Here is a 17,909-nt window from a genome sequence, read left to right as displayed (position 1 = left end):
TTTAATGCAAAGATTCCCCAGACAAATTATTCAGGAAAGACAGTGGGATTTGCTAGGGGAAGAGGCAGGCCTGCATTAATGCTTCCATCAGCTGGGAGCTCCTGCTGGGCCTTGATGCCAGGGCCCCATGCCCCTAAAGAACAATACTCTCTTTGTGACTACATCTCCTTGAGTACAATAGGTTGCTGAGCCGAAAAACACATGTTTAACTCTGCCTTGCTCCCTGTTGGAAGCAACAATGGCATCAACGCTTTCCCCAGCATGGTGCCTGCTGGATACTGTTGGACTCCTACTCCCATCAGCCCTAGCCAGCAAAGCCAAAGATCTGGGATAATGGGAGTTGTAGTTCACATAATATAGAGGTCATCAGGTTGGGGAAGGCTGCTCTAAGGATAGCCATATGTGTCAGTGGTGCAGCACTGATAGTTCAAAGTCCAGCTGCAATGAAAACTCATTTGTTTGCTTGCAGTCTTTGTTCATGGAATTCAGGAGCTTCAAAATGAAGAAGTACTTGTATTATGAATGCTGCCAGGTCAAAGATTTATTGACCCTTCTTGGAGAGGGGGCCTTGTGCCCTTTGAGATAATAAAAATATGAGACGAACCCTGCTGGAACCAAGGGCCCACCTACTCCAGCATTTTGTTTCATAGTAGCCAACCGGATGCCTATGAAGTGAAGCCCCCAAGTACAACAGTGCTTCCTGCACTTGTGATTCCCAGCAAGTAGTATTCAGAGGCGCACTTCCTATGATAGTGGAGGCAGAACCAGTGGGGTTGACTCCTTAGACCATATCCTTATCAAGATCTAGACTTGTGAGCCGAATTTGACAGGTGGCTGGGGCCCTGCGCTGAAATTAAGGGCATATTAAATGTCTGCCTGGCACTAGATATTTTGCTGCCTAAGGCAAGGACAAGATGGTGCCATTCCATCTATACAACTGGAACAATGTCCTCCACTGCACCTCAGGGAACCAGGCTGTTTAGGGGTGTATGAGAGGCTGTCCTCTAACAGTAAGGAATAAGCAACAGGCTTGGAAGAAATGGCTGTTGGGGGAGGCACCACCATTGCCCTCAATCATATACCACCCGAGGCGTTTACTTCACTCTGCCTAATGGTTGAGCCTGCTCTGCATAGGCCTACAGCTGTGGGGCAGAGCCTGGAGATTCAGCTTCTGTGGAAGGCCTGAGCCCCTAGAACACCAGAGAGTCTAGCAGACTATTCTTAACTTCTGCCCAACCCTGGCCGAGATCACACTTGAAATCTAGATTCCACATTTTTGTTAAGTTTCATGTTGGAGAAAGTCAGCACTGCCCGCCCTCCCCCATGCTGCTGCTTTAGAGTGCAAGGCCTGGAGAGTGGATCCGTTGAAAAAGAAAAGGTCAGGCTGATAACAAGAAAAGAGCTCAGCGGATGTCAGAGAAAGTGGGTGGAGAGCTTATACAGCTGGCCAGAAATAATCTGGCTGGTAGCCACTTGGTATGCCAACACTAAACGGATCATTCTTAACAAAAGCAGGGAAATAATTCAGAGTGTATATACACCTGCCTGTTAACATGTATGTGGGTCACACCGATCCTATTTTTCAGTGTGTGCTTTTGTCCACTTTTTTCTACACTTGTGCACTTTCAATTGAACTCCAGTTCAATGGTTCCTGTTCACACTAGTGGGTGGTGCATGATGGGATGTATCGCGCTGGCTGTTGTTTGCTCCCCACAACTAGTATTTCTCTGCTTTCCCTGAGTCCTGGAAAGTTGAGGTACATTGTGAGAATGCACATACTGTAGGTATTTCTCTGCCTGTCCACAGGGCCTTTTAAAATAAGTATTTTGATTGAAATAGAAGTTTCACAACTCAAGAGTTGGTTGCCAAAATGTGGAGAACTTAACTTAAGCTTAGAAAAATGAGAAATAGCAAGAAACTGAAACTGACAGTCACCCATCCCTAACTTTCAGTATAGGGTTGTGAACGAAAAGCAGTTACTGTTTTGCTACTGAGTCCAGCACTAATCAAATTGGATTGCATAGGGAAGGATTTGCTCATCTCACAGGTATTACAGCAGCTGCTCTGAGCAATTTTCAACCTCAAATCCTGCTGTGGGATGAAGGAGACACAGGAGGAAGTTGGTTTCCTGCCCGCCTTCTTTCCAAGCACAGGCCCATGTGGTGACAGGTCCCAGACATTAGGTCATTGGGCACTGCACCAGCCGGCTTGCTCTGGCAGTCTATGCTTGTCCCTCCCTTATGTAGGGAAATAAAAGATTTTGCTTTTATTCAAAATAGAAAAGCAAAAGTCATACTCCCAAATTAGCACTGGGTGTGGTATGAGCATAGTTCATGAGAATGGGTTGAGATGCTAAGGCTTGATACTGCTATGGTTAAATTTGCTAGCAGATTTATAAGGTTTGTGGGACGGCATCCATGAACAGTCAGGGGACAGCGAGTGAACGTCAAAGATGGAATGGGACACTATAGTGGTTGCAAGTCAATCAAAATATCATTTGTCACTCATATGTGATCCTACTCCCTCTGAAATTGCATCCAAACTGACACAAATAATTGTATTCAATCTTAGTTATGCTCAAGTAGGCTAAATAAAGTGGAATTAATGTACATTAATAAAGAAACAATTCACCATCATCATTATTAAATTTGTATACTGCCCTTTATCTGAATATCCCAAAGCGGATGTCAAGTTTCACAAATGCACCATGTTTCTTTCTTCCTAATGCAAAAGATTACTGTCTTAAACACCCATGTCCTACTCTGAGGTCTAAGTTCCAGAGATGCTGGAGTGGTAGCTGAACCATTCAGAATGATAACATTTACAGATCAAGCTGAGAACAAGGCTTTTCAAAAAGAAACAAGGAAAGAAAGAAGGAAAGAAAAAGGACAGCATTCTACCAGGGAAAAAGGACCAGAAAATAGGGATTGTGCCTGGAAAATTGGAACAGCTGGAGCATGTGCATGCAGCTGTATTTGCTAAACATAACTCACAATTATCTTTAAAAACCTATTCTACACTTAGGGCATACAGTAGTCCTGTCCTCAAGGCAGAGGTTTTCAACCTTTTTGAGTCCATGGCTCCCTTGACCAACTACATTCTTTCTTCGGCACCCCTGTGGGGCTCAGGAGTCCAGTTATGTCACCACCTGCCTGCAGAGCTGGCAGCCTCTCACCCTTTTTCAAACACCCTCCCTTGTGGAGTGTTCCCTCAGCCTCCCCCCACCCTCTCCTTGGGAGTACTCTGGGCAGCTGCCCCTGGTCTCTGAGCTGCCCCCTTCCCGCCCCAAAGGGAAGTACAGTGGTACCTCTGGTTACGAACGTTTCAGGTTACGAGTTCCAAGCTCCGCTAACCTGGAAGTAACTGCTTCTGGTTGCAAACTTTGCCCCAAGATGCGAATGGAAATCGTGCGCAGCGGGAGGCCCCATTAACAAAAGCACACCTCAGGATAAGAACGGTTTCACTGTACCCCCTCAGACTGTCCCGCAGGGGCCTGGGAAGCACATCTTGGACAGCCCCAGAGGCACCACGGGGAGCTTGTAGCCAGGGCTGCTGCAACAAACAGCTGTGCAAGCCTTTGGGAGGCAGAGAGGTGAGAAGGCATCAGAGGAGGAAGGGAAGAGGGACCATCTTCAAGGCATCCCAGGTGCCACGGCACACTGGTTGAAAACCACTTGCCTTAAAGTGTTGTTATTAATTAGTATACCACCCTATACCTTCAGGTATGCTGGCTGAAGACCATAGCAATGGGGAGGCAGTTGTGTGCTGCCAGATGCTGCTGGAACCCGTTTCCCATTGCCAGGGGCTTTGGGATGCTTTGCGGGTAGCAATTCATGAAATAAATAGTAACAATAACAACGGTCTTAAGTCTATGAAAGCTTATGCACGAATAAATTTGTTAAGAGGTCACAAGGTTCTATGGTGTTTGCTGCAAATGACTGGCGCAGCTATCCCCCTGGAAATGGTTTGATTTTGTGGATTTGTTATTTTTGTTAATCTTTTAATTTGATACTGATTCTGTGCCAAGTTTACATTAAAACGGAAGGGTATGAATAGACAAACACGTGGACTAGAAACTTGTTCCTGAGTTTCATGCAAGGAGACCTTCACCCGCACCACAGCCCTCGCTCCTTCGCATCGTAACCCTCCCTATCACCAGCCAAGACAAACGCTCCCCCTGCTCAGCAGCGCGCGCGCACAACAAAGTCAAGCAACACCCCCTCTTTCCCCTCGCCGGGGTTTAGTCGGGGAGTCTCCCCACTACAGTCACGCCCCCTCTTTCCCCTAAAACACGCCCACCCTGCTCTGGCCACACCCACGTCCATAGGATCATAAGGTGCTTCTCTATCGTCAGAGTCCCGCCTCTTTGCCGCCGGGGGCGGGTTGATGTCCTAAGCCACGCCTCCTTCACCGCACAGGCCCCGCCCTGGCACCCGACAAATATTATTAGGCGGCGTCTTCCCAACCTTCATCCGTCGCTGTTTGTTTCCTCGCTTGCTCCCTGCACCCCTCCCGGCGGTCTGCCACGCCCCTTTCGCGGCTCAATCCCCGCCCCTTAGTATAAATAGGCGGCGTCTCTCGAAACGGCTCTTCAGTCGCGGTCCCGCCTTGTTCGACGGCGCTGAAGCCCAGGAGGCAGGGAGAGAGAGAGAAAGAGCGGAATCCGCGGGGCGCTCCCTCCCTCCCTCGCAGTCGCCGGCGCGCTCGCACAAGCCGTGAGGGGGAGCCAGACGGGCAGGCGAGCGAAGGACCGGCCGAGTGAGTGAGTGAGTGAGTGAAGGGAGGAGTTTTCTCGCTTGCTCGCAGGGCGTCGCCGCCGGTCAGTCTCCACGCAGAGCGGGTGGCCGAGCGAAGAGGACAGAGCATGGCGCTCTCGGTGCCGGTCAACGGGGTGAAGGAAGAGGGCGACAAGCAGCCTCTCATCGAGCTCTTCGTCAAGGTAAAAGGTGCTCCTTGGGGGTGGTGTGCTTCCCTCCTCCCCCCCAGCCTTTATTAAGCAGCGCCCCCCCCCCCGGGTAGTGTGTGGTTCATCCCTGCTCCTTATTGAGGTAGTCAACTTGACTCGCCTTACTCCACATCGCCATGGTATTTCTCATGCACGCTCCTGGGTCCACTCTATTATAATCCCGGGGGGCTCTCAAAGCGGCTTACAAAACATTATGGCAGTAGAAGCCGCATGCAAATTTGGTGCCTGGGAACAGAAATAGGGCGAGGTGCCTCGGATGTGTCATTTCTTGCTCTCATCCTTGGTCTTAACCTTCAGCTTCTACATACTCGGCGAAAGAGCCCGTTGAAGATCTCTAAGGCAAGGGAGTGGGGGCTGAGCAGCTGGCTTATAGTCCATGGTGGGGGCCGCTCCCTCTCTTTTCCTCGTTGAGGGAGTCGACTTTGCTTTCTGCAATACCCCACAGCAGTTCTCAATCTCAGCATTTCCCTATGGCGTTCCCTCTCCAGGAGAGGCTGTGTCCAGAGCAGGAGTTTGGGGAGGGGCAGTCTGGTTCTGTGCGTGGGTATTTGGAAATAATTCCCAGTGAACTCAGCGGGATTTAATTTCCAAGGAAGTGTTCCGTGGGTTGAGTATAAGACAAGGAAATTGTGGAAGCAGCAAAACAATGTGTGTTGTATGGACAGATTCTCCTTGCCCTTCCACACAGTCATCTCTTCATTTCTGTGCCTTTAAACCTGTTGGCTAAGATACTGTACAGATTATTCCATACTTTATTATAGAAATGAAGACTAGAACTTTATAAATAGCATGGGTACTGATCAGCCTGACACTGACTTCTCATATCCCTCTTTCTCTGTGGGTTCTGCTGCACATTCTTCATAAAAATACAATTCGGTCGTGCAATTTGTCAGTTTGGTGATGGGGTCGGAAAGCTTTTCCCCTGCAGGTCTTTCGATTTTGTGACATGCGTCCTTCCATCCCAACATTCCTCAGCTAATCCTTAGTTGTCTTCCAGTCTAACCCATATATCCCCTGAAGGTTGTCTATACAGTGGTACCTCTGGTTATGTACTTAATTCGTTCTGGAGGTCCGTTCTTAACCTGAAACTGTTCTTAACCTGAAGCACCACTTTAGCTAATGGGGCCTCCTGCCGCCGCCGCTGCGCGATTTCTGTTCTCATCCTGAAGCAAAGTTCTTAACCCGAGGTAATATTTCTGGGTTAGTGGAGTCTGTAACCTGAAGTATATGTAACCTGAAGCGTATGTAACCCAAGGTACCACTGTACTTGGTTTGTATATTCAGTCCTCTTTCCTTGTTTGATTTTGGGCATCCTTCACATCATACATGATCTCCAATTTGAAGATTCTATTGTCTTGTTAGCTTTTTCACAGAGGGAGGTCCCCCTGCCCCTGCAGCTAGCCTGTCCAGGCACTTCTCTACCTACCTCTTTTCAAAGATTCTGTAGCTGTAGACTTAGGAACCAGCTAAATCACATATGTCATAATCTGCAAACTACTTCTTCCAATTTTTATGATGTGTTGATCACTATGTGCAGTATTCTGAAAGAGACTCCTGTTTTGCAAAGTTAAGTTATAGATGCAAATCTTCCTTCTTTCCATTCAGTTTCACTCTTCTGTTTCCTGTTCATTTCCCTATAACAAGTTAATAGTGGACATCATTTCAGAGAGGATAAAGACTTGGTTCCATAAATAAAATCATAAACATTTCTGGTTTCCAGTAGGGTCGAGAGTACATCAAATGATATATAAAAATGGCCTTTGGGGAGTGTGCTTTGGTCTCAACCTTGCCTTGTTCGGTTTTACCACATACTCTGGCCTTAACATTTACTAAAACTTTTTTATTATGAGAAGTGTATTTTTCAAAGCAAGAGCTGTTTCCAAGTGCTCCAGTAATAAAATCTTCCTGTTTTCTGCATTCTTCCCTGCTTCTGTAATACTCATTCTTAGCTCCCTCTCACTCAGAGCAGAAGTCTTGGGCTGGGAATAAGAGGTGGCAACTTGACTGAATCTGGATGAAGTCATTTTTTTTTTTTTTGAAATACTACTTCATACAAGCTATGAATAGTCCATTACTCAGTTGCTGTTGGAGATAGTGTAAAAAGTGTTTGCTTGATTTCTTTCTTCTACTTCTGCAATGCTGGTTTTTTGGGGGGGAATAATGAGCTACATGGGATCATTTTAAAAGGCATGGTTCTTTTTAAATATGAAGACACATATTTTGGAGTTTTGAAAGCTTTTGACTTGTAAACAAGAGCCTTATCGCACAATCTGTTCCACACTCATATTGTCATCGGGAATGTACCAGCCCTGAGGAATCCAGGGACTGGAGGATCACATCTTTTACATCCCTTCTATTGTGGAAAAGTGATAATGTATTAAAAACAGGAATCATTAGCCTTCTTTAACTACATGTCTAGGCTCGTCTCATGACTTTTCAGGGGCTGGGCAATGATTTTTAAAATTTGAATAGAACGTTGTGAAAGCAGCTTTGATCATACTAGCTATGAGAAGAGTCAGCTGGAGGAATGAGTGTTCTCATAACTTCCAATAAGCTATGAATTGTTTGAATCTTCTGTCACACATTACCTGGACTGGCCCATATAAGAATTTGGCAATGACTGTATTCGGATTGATGCAAATCTTAGCTTAAGGTTGGAAATGCATGAGTTTAATGCAGCTGCTTTACTTTTCTCTCTTGCATGAGTGTGGAAACAAGCCAAGAATTCAGTTGACCACAGCTTCCTGGTGCATCTGAACTAGTAACCATGGTTTATAGCTTCCAAACAGGACAGAATAAGGAGCCATGGTTTAAAGTTGGCTTCCATATTTTGGATTGTTGGAAGCCATTGTCCATAGTTCCTGGTTCAGATACATCAGGAAGCTATGGTTAATAGAGGCCTCCTGGTTTCCTTACTTGCATAAGGAGGAGCAAATGGCTATGTCTGGATGCTATGTCTGGACCCAATAGTCATTACATCAGGCTGTAGCAGAGGAGGGAGGAGAAGTGAGTCAGGGCCACTACATCAGTGCAGCTGAGAGACCAGCAGCTTCTGGCACCTGTGTCTCATCTCCTTGAATTAACAAACAGCTGGTCATTAGAACAACTTGTAACTAAGAACATGAAAACAAGCAAATTCAGGTTTCATCCTCCTAATCCATTTTCTCTTTGTGTTGATCATTTCAAGCTTGAATACCAGGTTTATAAGCTGCTCTGCTAGCCTCTGGCTGAAGAGTAGTATAAAACATTTCTGAAATAAATGAAATTTGTGCATATCTTTGTTTATTAAGCTGAGACATGATTGTTCAAATGTAGCCACTCGAGTGTTCAAAGGAAATTGTTACAAGTGTTCTAAGCCAAGTTCAAGAGCAGCTTAATTATACATGTATACAATGCATGGATTGAACCTATCCTAAGCAAACAGTTTATTTCATTGGGAATCTGTACTAATACCTATGTTTAAATGCCTGTATCAGTGTGATCGGCACACAAAGAACAGCAGCAGCCAGGCTTAAACTCGGGAATGAACACGTTAAGTAAACCTTGAACAGAATTTATAAAAAGCTGGTCTACAAACCAACTAGATTTTTTTAGTGGATTATATCTCTAGGGGACCAAAACAGATGGAAGTTGCTAGTTTCCAACAAAGTGGTTAAGCATAATCATTGCAATTTCTGTAGTGCCTGTGAAAGAAAAATATTTACACTGGTGCTGCTACAATTCATGGCCTCTTCCCGCTCTAAACCATGTTTGCAAAGCAAACTAGATGCATAGTTGAAATGCAGCATTGCTTATAGCACTTACGTTGGTGGTCTGCGGTAATTAATAACCTAAGTTTGTGCCTTCAGTCAGTGCCTCTGGTCTGCCTGAAGTCCATGTTAACTTGCAGTGCAAATATTTGCATCTTAGTGCTGATTAAACAGAAGCAGTTAATAGATTTCATTCCCTAAGAGCTTCCTAGAAAAAGCCCATGTATAATTGATAAAGCAGAGTTGCTTCCAATGTCTAGCAGGGATATTTAAAACACCTAAATAGAACCTTGTAGAATTAAAGGCTTGCATATAATGAATATACGGCAAATATTTTCCTGTAGCCTGTAGAATGTTGCTGAAAAGCTAAATTCCAGTATTGCCCTCAATAGGCACTGTGCAGCCTGGATGGCTATTGTCTATATTACAACCTTGTGAAGGTGGATTGGATGGATCATTCTCTAGTCCAGGAGAATACCAAAGGGTCTAATAAGTTTTTGACTGAACAGATTTAAGTGCAAGTTCAAATCACTGTTCACCACATAAAACAAGATACAAGAGAGCAATCCTGGGCCCTTCAATAGGCAGGCAGCACAAAAATCTCTGGGTTGCCCAGGTCTGGTATAAATGCAGGAACCTCTGCCTGCTACTGTTCAGGTTCCACCTTCCACATTTGTGAGCTGAAGAGCCTACTCCCCTAGTTAAAATTTGAGTATGGCCACCCATGGCCCTGGGCTTGATGCTTCTCGCTCCCAAATATGTGATAACCTGCTTGTGTTTCCTAACCATTTCTCAGTCAGGTAAAGTATTTTTTTTACAAGATTATGCTTTAGTGAGAGAGCTGCACCTGGCATGAGGACGGTGCCTAATGGGATTATTTTGATGGCAAGCCAGACCTCTTGATAAGATTATTTTCTGACAGCAATGCTAGAAATGAAAACACACTGCTTATTTCCTCTCTTGGTGTTTCTTCCATGATTCTGGGATTTATTGCTATAACAAATGCAATTGGTAATATATTGGAGAATATATTGTTATGTTGAAGTTCAAAAGAAGATACAATTTATGAAGGATTTGGACCACATTGGGCACAGCTGCAAGTAGCCGGCTAGGTCAAGTGCCATTATCCAGACAAGGGGAGAAAATACAGCTCTGTTCTGTCAGTCATGCAGGTAAACTTGGTTGGTGTCATCTGGTATTTGGTATTGACATTTCAGCCACACATCAGTATCAGCAGAAACTGTAGGAAAGAACCCAACTTCTCACATACGTCCCAGACATTCATGAAGGCAAGGTGGGCAAAGGTGCTGCTCTGTTTTGAAGGAATGTCCAGAGTGCCATATGTGATGCTTGTACAAATGTCAGTGGCAGGATTTGTCTATTCGCTCCTGCATAATTTTTTAATTTTTGGTGGGCATCCCAGATATGGGCAATTTCTGCAAAGTCACTCATGAGTAGTTCCATTGACTTCAGTAAGTCTTAACATACACCTGGGCTATGTAGAAAGGTCTCCTGAATGATTTGCACACGTCTATATGCATATAACTTACTTCTGAAGTATGCAGCCGATAGTACATTATGTTTGCACCAAGCTTCTACAACTGTGATCTTTTTCTGACTGTGGCATAAGCACTATTGGCCAAGGTTGGCTTATGCTCTTGCTTTGTCTTGCAGCTGCCAAGGAAAGGGTAAGTTTTGCCAGTGAGTATACATTAGAAGTGGCAGCAAACACAGTTTGGGCAGGCTGGAAACTTACTTGGCTGTTAATCTTATGTGAATTGATGAAAAGTGGAACACTTGTATAAACTGGCTGGCTCTTCTTTGAAAAGTGAGCAGGAGAGCCCATGGCACCAGCTAATCTTTCAGTGGGCAGCTTGAGACAGTATTGGTATACTAGTCATAGTTGAGAAGGTACTGTCACCTGAAGTGCCTCAAGTTCCAGGTCAGGTCTTCTGGAGGAGGGAGCCAGGCTTTTAAGGTCTGGCTTGGAATTTTTTCACCTTTTGACATCCATTCCTGACATTGATGGAGGAAAAGCCTATTACACTTTGTTCACCTGCAGCATCTAAATTAGTCATGACTGAAGCTATTCGTTGTCTGAGTGTCTTCAGCGAACAAGGCTTGGATTTGTGAGGCTCTCTGGTTGCACTTGTTTGGTGTTTATAAAGCAATACATCTAGTTGCTGTAGTTGTCATAGTGAAGTTACCATACAGGAGGTGACTGGAAACAGAATAACATGGCTTGTCCTTATCTCCATAACCCAGTCCTTGCAGAAACTTCAAGTACCAGATCTTGTATAAAGCATGTAAATGTTTGAGAAGAATGCTTATTCACAATGGCTTGCATTTTGAGTGCTAAGCTGTAGTTTCCTTTGTGAAGAACCTGGTTTTAAATTATAGAACCTTATAAGTTATAAGCACGTGGTGTCTTATTTCCAGTTTATCTGAAAGTTGACTTGTAGCTTACGTCTTTCAGTACTCTTGTGTAAGAATTTCTATTTGCAGAGTAGCTGTGTCTAGTCTCTTGCAGGAAAAAAGAACAACGATTTGTGGCACGTTTAAAGACTTAAGCGTTAGAACCCACACTGTCCAGACATCAGTGGAACAGGCTTCTTCCTACACATTAGAACTTCCCCACCCTGTCTTTCCTTGGTGGGCCACCCAAATTCTTCTTGAAGAGTTGGAGGATCCTCTAGAATAGATTTGGATTGAGGAAAGGAAGAGGAAATTTCAGTGTATGGGGGAAAGTTCCCTCACATAGTTTTGGATACTGTCCCAAGACATTTAATCCATAAACATTTATGCTACAATAAATTTGTTCCTCTTCGTTTTGGTGCAATAATTTCAGGTGCTTGTGAAACCTTTTAGTTGCCCTAGTTAGTTCTTGCCAGCCTGAAAATGCAAAAAATGACTAAGTTTACTCAAATCAGCCATAAAACTAAGTTTCCTTTAGATAGTAGGTGGTTTTTTTTGTTTTTTTGTTTTGATAGTAGGTTTTTTGGTGTTTTTATGTGTGATCTGTTTGATATGAGCTGACAGTAGTACTTCAGCAAGTTCAGAGAGCTTGTGAAGCTGCGAGGAGTTGCTTTGCTCTTGGTATATCCTGCTTTAGTGTTCCTATTTATAGTAGCTTTGTTAATGCAACTGAGGACTCTGTCATAAGCAATTGTTTTTACAGGGCTTTGAAGATGAAGACAATGTTTTCATAGAAAGGGTTAGTTTAACTTTTGTTTGCGGTGCAAATATATTAGACTTGTGCAAATATATTAGTAAAACAATACAAATGAACAGTATTTAGGTGTATGTCATTAACATATATAACCAGTATAGTTTTGATGAGAGCTGACCTACAGCGGTTTGTTTATATCTGGTTTCACAAAATACGTGCCCTGAAGCAGCTTAATAATGATACAAAATCATGCAGTATCAAATAAAAACTAGACTGCAGCATAAGACAAACTCCAGTAGCAAATGAAAACAATTGCTTACATTTCCATCAAGGAGGGAAAGCCATCTTTAAAAGGAAACCCTGAACCAGGAATGAGGAACCTGCAGCCCTCCAGATGTTACTGCACTCTAATTCCCAACAGTCCCAGGCAGCACAGCCAGTGGTCAGGAATGATAGGAGCTATGATCCAATAATATCTGGAGGGCCACAGGTTCACCACCCCTAGTTTTAAGCCATCTCCCCCAATGCATGTAAAGAGCTAGCAAGCTTCGGTAAGGAGTCCAGGGCTGTCATGAAGAAGGCCTTAGATTGAGAAGCCCATAGTGGGGCCTCTGTCAAATCTCAGTGCACAGTAGGGTGCATATAGGAGGATATATCATTTGCTGTATTCATAGTAAGGAGGACTGCAATGGGTTTTAAAGATCAAAGACAGCACTTTGACTTGCCTGGAAACATAGTGGTGTTCTCTCCCATTGAAACCAAAGGAGCTTAAGTGATTAACTTTGGCTGGGTCATGCCCTTACATTACTATGTCAAAATGTCTTGTGAAACTAAATAAACCTTTACACTTTCTGATATGTGCTTAACTTATGAGGTTAGAACAGATGCATTTTGATGGCATTTTATTATATTCAGTCTTCGTGTTTGTATTTAAATTTTCAAGCTTCTCTTAATAATTGAGGGCTAGAGAACATGAACTTTAAGAGCCCTGTGCGCTACACAGAAATGCAGAGAGGGTGTGTTTGGATTCTGACGGTGCATTTTGACTATTGTTGTTCCCCAGTCGAATGCCCTGCTCAACCAAAGAGTAACTAGTGAAAACAGCATTACTTCTCATGACTGCAGGCAGTTGGAGCCTAGGGAAAACAAACTTCCTAAGTCAGTGACTTAATTATAATATGTCGTCCAAGTAGACAGTTCTGTTTTTATTGTGGAGCTGCCTCTGTTCAACTGCTGACCTGGAAATGAGTTTCTTAACCGTATGATTGCCCAGGAGAACTTTTTAGTAGTCTCATTAATTGATTGTAAGAAATTGGACATTGAGTTTCCAATTTCAACCCTAAGCATAAATCAGACTCACAGTTAATTACAACTTTCTGCAGTTCTTCTCCCTAAAGTCATCATTTAATCTTTCCACTGTTGGCTAAACAAAGGGTGAGGAGGTTTCTTTACTCGGAGAAAGGAAGTAGTGGTATGTCCTGGACTTGACATCCATATTAGGCATAAACTAAATATAGGAGTAGAACTCAGGAGTGAAGTCACATCTGTGAATTTTCAAGACTGCAATGAGATCAGCCACTGTTGTTGGATGGCCTTCTGCCTCTTTCCTCTCCTACTTGAATGTTTTTCTCTTGCCATTAATGTCCACTAGTTTGTTGCATACTTTGTGGGTTTATTTTAAATAAACAAAAGTAGTTTAAAATACTGAATTCTGCTAAAAATAAAGCTGAGCCAAACATGGCTTTAAAATGTCTAGAACACTTTTCACTGTGCAAAGCTTTACAGTTGTGAAGCTAAATAGGTCAGGTTGATATACTGTCTTGCCAAAGGCCACCCAATGAACCTTGTCACTTTGTTGATTTAAGTTTGGGAGTCCTGTGCTGCTGTGTACTGTTAGCTATTTTTCTGGTGCAAGAGAAGTGTCTTTAGAGGCAGAAGTCTTTACCTTCCTTAGCAAAAATCTGACTGTATTCTTTTAGCTTCTAAGGGAAATGGTATGCAGGTTTTTTCTATATATAAAAAACATGAATACACTCATGCTCCTTTTCAAAGGTACTGTTGACATTCAGATGGGTGCTACTGATAGGTGTTTGTAGCAGTTGCACCAATATATGGGCACATCTGTTGCTGCAGTGCTGGTTAATACACCTGCATTTTCTTAGTTTTTCTAAAGTACTGCTTTGACATATTGAACTGTTTTGACTAGGCACTGTATCCTAGGCGCAGAACGCACAGTGAATATGAATACTTGAGGCTGTGATGGTTCAAGAGAACTGCCTTTGGGTATCTCAGAATATTTTTTCTGTACAGAACTTTGCATCTAAACTAATTCATGAAAGGTATACCATACTACAGTGGTACCTCAGGTTATATACGCTTCAGGTTACATATGCTTCAGGTTACAGACTCCGCTAACCCAGAAATAGTGCTTCAGGTTAAGAACTTTGCTTCAGGATGAGAACAGAAATCGTGCTCCGGTGGCGCGGCGGCTGCAGGAGGCCCCATTAGCTAAAGTGGTGCTTCAGGTTAAGAACAGTTTCAGGTTAAGAATGGACCTCCGGAACGAATTAAGTACTTAACCCGAGGTACCACTGTATTCTGTATTAGGTAAAACACATGAAATAACTAAAACTTAAATGTTTTAAGACTACATTTTACTTGTCTTTTTTCCTACCACCCGTATTGATTCCAGGGATAGCATACTACCCACAAAAGAATTAAATACAATAGGCAGACATCAGTAAAATGATAATTAAAAGTGTTACGCTGAAACTGAGTTCAGATTTTCTCTGCCAATTTCTCCCTAGACAGCTGCTGGATGAAATCCTTTATTTTTATAGCTCATCCCTCCAAAGTCATGGGAAGGGTTTCTGTTATCTGGTGGAAGTCACTTTCTTAAGTTGCTAATTTTAATTTAGCTCTGATTTTTGTCCTGTCTTCACCAAGGGTGAACTAAGGATAACATGCTGGACCTAATAACAACCAGTTTGTCTTTAAAGGTTCAAACTAGATACTGTAATGGCATTATGTTACTGACAGTTTTATTTTCAATTCTTTTCCTAATGATCTCTAGCATGGAATTTGCCTTTTTCACAACTGCCACACACTGGGTTGACATCTTCATCGAGATGTCTACTTAAAACATAAAAGACTCCTGTTGAAACTAATTTTCAGTCTAAAGTTGGTTTTAGTTGAAATTCTGTATACCCACATACTTACATTTTCATGAGTTTGCAGTAAATTAATAATGTATTGTCATGTCTAGCTTTGGCCCTAAGCAAATGACTCTCCCAAGAGCCGTAAACCAGATTGATCTGCTTATAGGTTCCTTATTCTAAATTATTCTTTGTTCATATAAAAAGCATTCTAAATTATTCTTTGTTCATATAAAAAGATTGTAGAAGACCTTCACAAAAGATGTTCTGATATTAAGAAAGCTACAAGGCTGTATGAATAATTGGCTGTATTAATAATTTCCCCTCCCCAATGCCCAGTGGTTCAGGGTAGTGGGAGGGAATTTTCCTTCTCTTCCAATATGTAATTGTAAGCTTCTCTTGCATTTGCAGTGAGTCCTTGGAGGGGAAGGGGTTGTGCTACTGCCAAAGCACATACTGTACTGTGCTAACTAGCTCAAAGGAGCAAAGTTCTTGGACAATAGCTCTTCAGAGCCCTTGGTAATGTGTAACATTGAATCCAAAGTAGCTCTTAAATATAAAGCAAATTTGACAGCAGACAACCATTTTGGCAATTTCATAATCTTTCCACTTGGAACACTGCAGTGTTTGAATTTGAGCTTGGTAACATAAAAGGAGTCTAGACAACTGTTTCATTATACTGCAGAAATGTAGCTCTTCATGGCAGTCAAAAGCCAGATATACTCTGAGGCACTGTGGGACTTCTGCAATGGTGGTAGACTGTGCTGTTGCCATTTAGGTAGGATTATGGAGCGTTGATACTCATAACCACCTTGTGAGCTACTTCAGACGTGAAAGGTATTTGCTCAAGGCCATTCAGTAAGCTTCAAGGCTGAGCTGGGAATATGAGCTCAGGTCCCCACCAACAAATGAGACTCTGGGTACATTCTGGATGGATATACCTAGGATGATGCTTACTATAAGCATTTTTATATCACTTAGTAAAAAATGGTTTCCAGAGTGCCCCACAAAGAGAAACTAGAAAACATTCCCTGCTCTCAGGCTTGCATCCATGATGCAGAAGGAAAAGGGATTGTGAGGGAGGAGGGAAAAAGCAAGCTCAGGCACTTGTTAGTTAAAGCTCTAGTAAGGACTAGGTGGAATGTAAACAGTTCAAAGGAGAGGAAGAGCCAGAAGTTGCTGGGGTCTCAGCAGAGCTGATGGTTGTAGTAACCACCCCTGCAAATTACTGCATCATACCTATTATCTAGTGTATTTAGTAAACATTGTTAACCTGTTCTGTCAATAAAGCTTTGGGGCTTCTATGAAGTGGTGTTCAGTGTTAAACTACTTATTATCTAGCCTCTGCATAGCACTTCAGATGTTATCAAAGTGAAGTTTTAGAAGTGTTACTGTAGAATTTAGATTGTAATATTGTAGGTATACTCCCCAGTGTTACTGTAGAATTTAGATTGTAATATTGTAGGTATACTCCCCAGTGTTACTGTAGAATTTAGATTGTAATATTGTAGGTATACTCCCCCTAGCTCCCTTTTGATACAGGATATCATACAAAACTGAGCCCAAACACCAATTGAAATGGATCTAAAAAACCCAGTTTCATCTCAGAGTGTGTGGAGCTGGCTTGAACCCACCCACCCAATAACCTTTCCCAGGAAAGGGACATTAGTGACTGGTATGATTGTCAGATATTCCAGATCCATGGAGGATTTCTTAAGGAGAAGTCTTCCCACTGCCTCTTTCAGTGCCCTTTCCAATGTGGCATTAATAATCTCTCTGGCCCAACTGTTTATTCCCTTCCTGCTTAATTTTACCAGTCATGAGGGCAAAGGGCAAGAATGCAAGGGGTTTCCTGCATGTATTCAGGTACCTTGTTGATATCCTTAATATGTACTAGCTGAAACTAATTTAACAGTACTGGATCAGATGGCTGTACTATTCATGGTTTTGCTTCCTTAGGTTAATTTATTCTCCTAAGTTGCTTTGAGACTTTTTTGGGGTAGAAAGTGATGGATTATGTAATAATATAAATATATTTTATTTTACATACCTTTGTTTTTTGAGAAATTCAGAACAGCAGTGGCTCATAAAAGAGGGTGCGGCAGTGCTGCGTTTGAGTTGTGGTTGAAGCAAGGTGAGGTCAGAGGGCCTCAGGGTTGGCACCTGTGCTAGGAGGATGCAATAAGCCTCCTTCATGAGCCACGAGCAAGCTTTTCTTTTCTTTTTTAATAGCTGATCTTCTCTTGAGACATAATGCCAGATGTTGAAGCATCTCTGTCCAGGAAGGCTCTTGTTGGTTTTTGAAGGGCTGTTAGTTGTGCACTGTAGGAGAGCTAGCTGTCTTTCCTAAAGAGTGTTTCCATTGCATTTAATATTTTCTCCCAGTAATTGTATTTCTGTCATGAAAGTACACTCCATACAAGAAGTCTAGGGCAGCCGCGAGTGCTCATCAGAATCTTCCACCAACGTAATGAGTTTAAATAAAGATAATATGGTGCAAAATATCTCAGCAGTTTTGTATATTTCCCTCTACCAAGAATACAAGCAGATATTCCTGCTTGGCAGGAATAATATTCCTGCTTGGCAGGAATAATATGGTGCAAAATATCTCAGCAGTTTTGTATATTTTCCTCTACCAAGAATACAAGCAGATATTTCCTGCTTGGCAGGGGGTTGGACTCGATGGCCCTTGTGGTCTCTTCCAGCTCTATGATTCTATGATTCTATAGCCTCATCCCCTCCCCCCCCCCGGACTGGAAATGCTAGCTTGGTATAGCGTAATAGTTTTGAGAGCAGTATCACACAGCAGGCAGTGAATGACTACTTCCTGCAAATGTTATTTTAATAGATATCCATTCTATCTGAAATGT

The 17,909-nt window shown here is 42.8% G+C and overlaps 1 protein-coding gene across 1 annotated transcript in view; it reads left to right on the top strand.

Moving 5' to 3' along the window:
- The first annotated feature begins 4,584 nt into the window (after positions 1 to 4,584).
- Positions 4,585 to 17,909, top strand: part of CLIC4 (chloride intracellular channel 4) — a 48,470-nt gene continuing 35,145 nt past the window's right edge. Inside the window, exon 1 of the mRNA XM_081016840.1 lies at positions 4,585 to 4,939. Within this exon, the coding sequence (XP_080872966.1) occupies positions 4,865 to 4,939 (75 nt within the window). The 5' untranslated portion in view covers positions 4,585 to 4,864. The remainder of the gene's footprint in view (positions 4,940 to 17,909) is intronic.

The sequence above is a fragment of the Podarcis pityusensis genome (genome assembly GCF_964106645.2).
Source record: "Podarcis pityusensis genome assembly, chromosome: 8".
Classification (NCBI taxonomy): domain Eukaryota; kingdom Metazoa; phylum Chordata; class Lepidosauria; order Squamata; family Lacertidae; genus Podarcis; species Podarcis pityusensis.
This window is presented reverse-complemented; position numbering and strand designations above follow the sequence as displayed.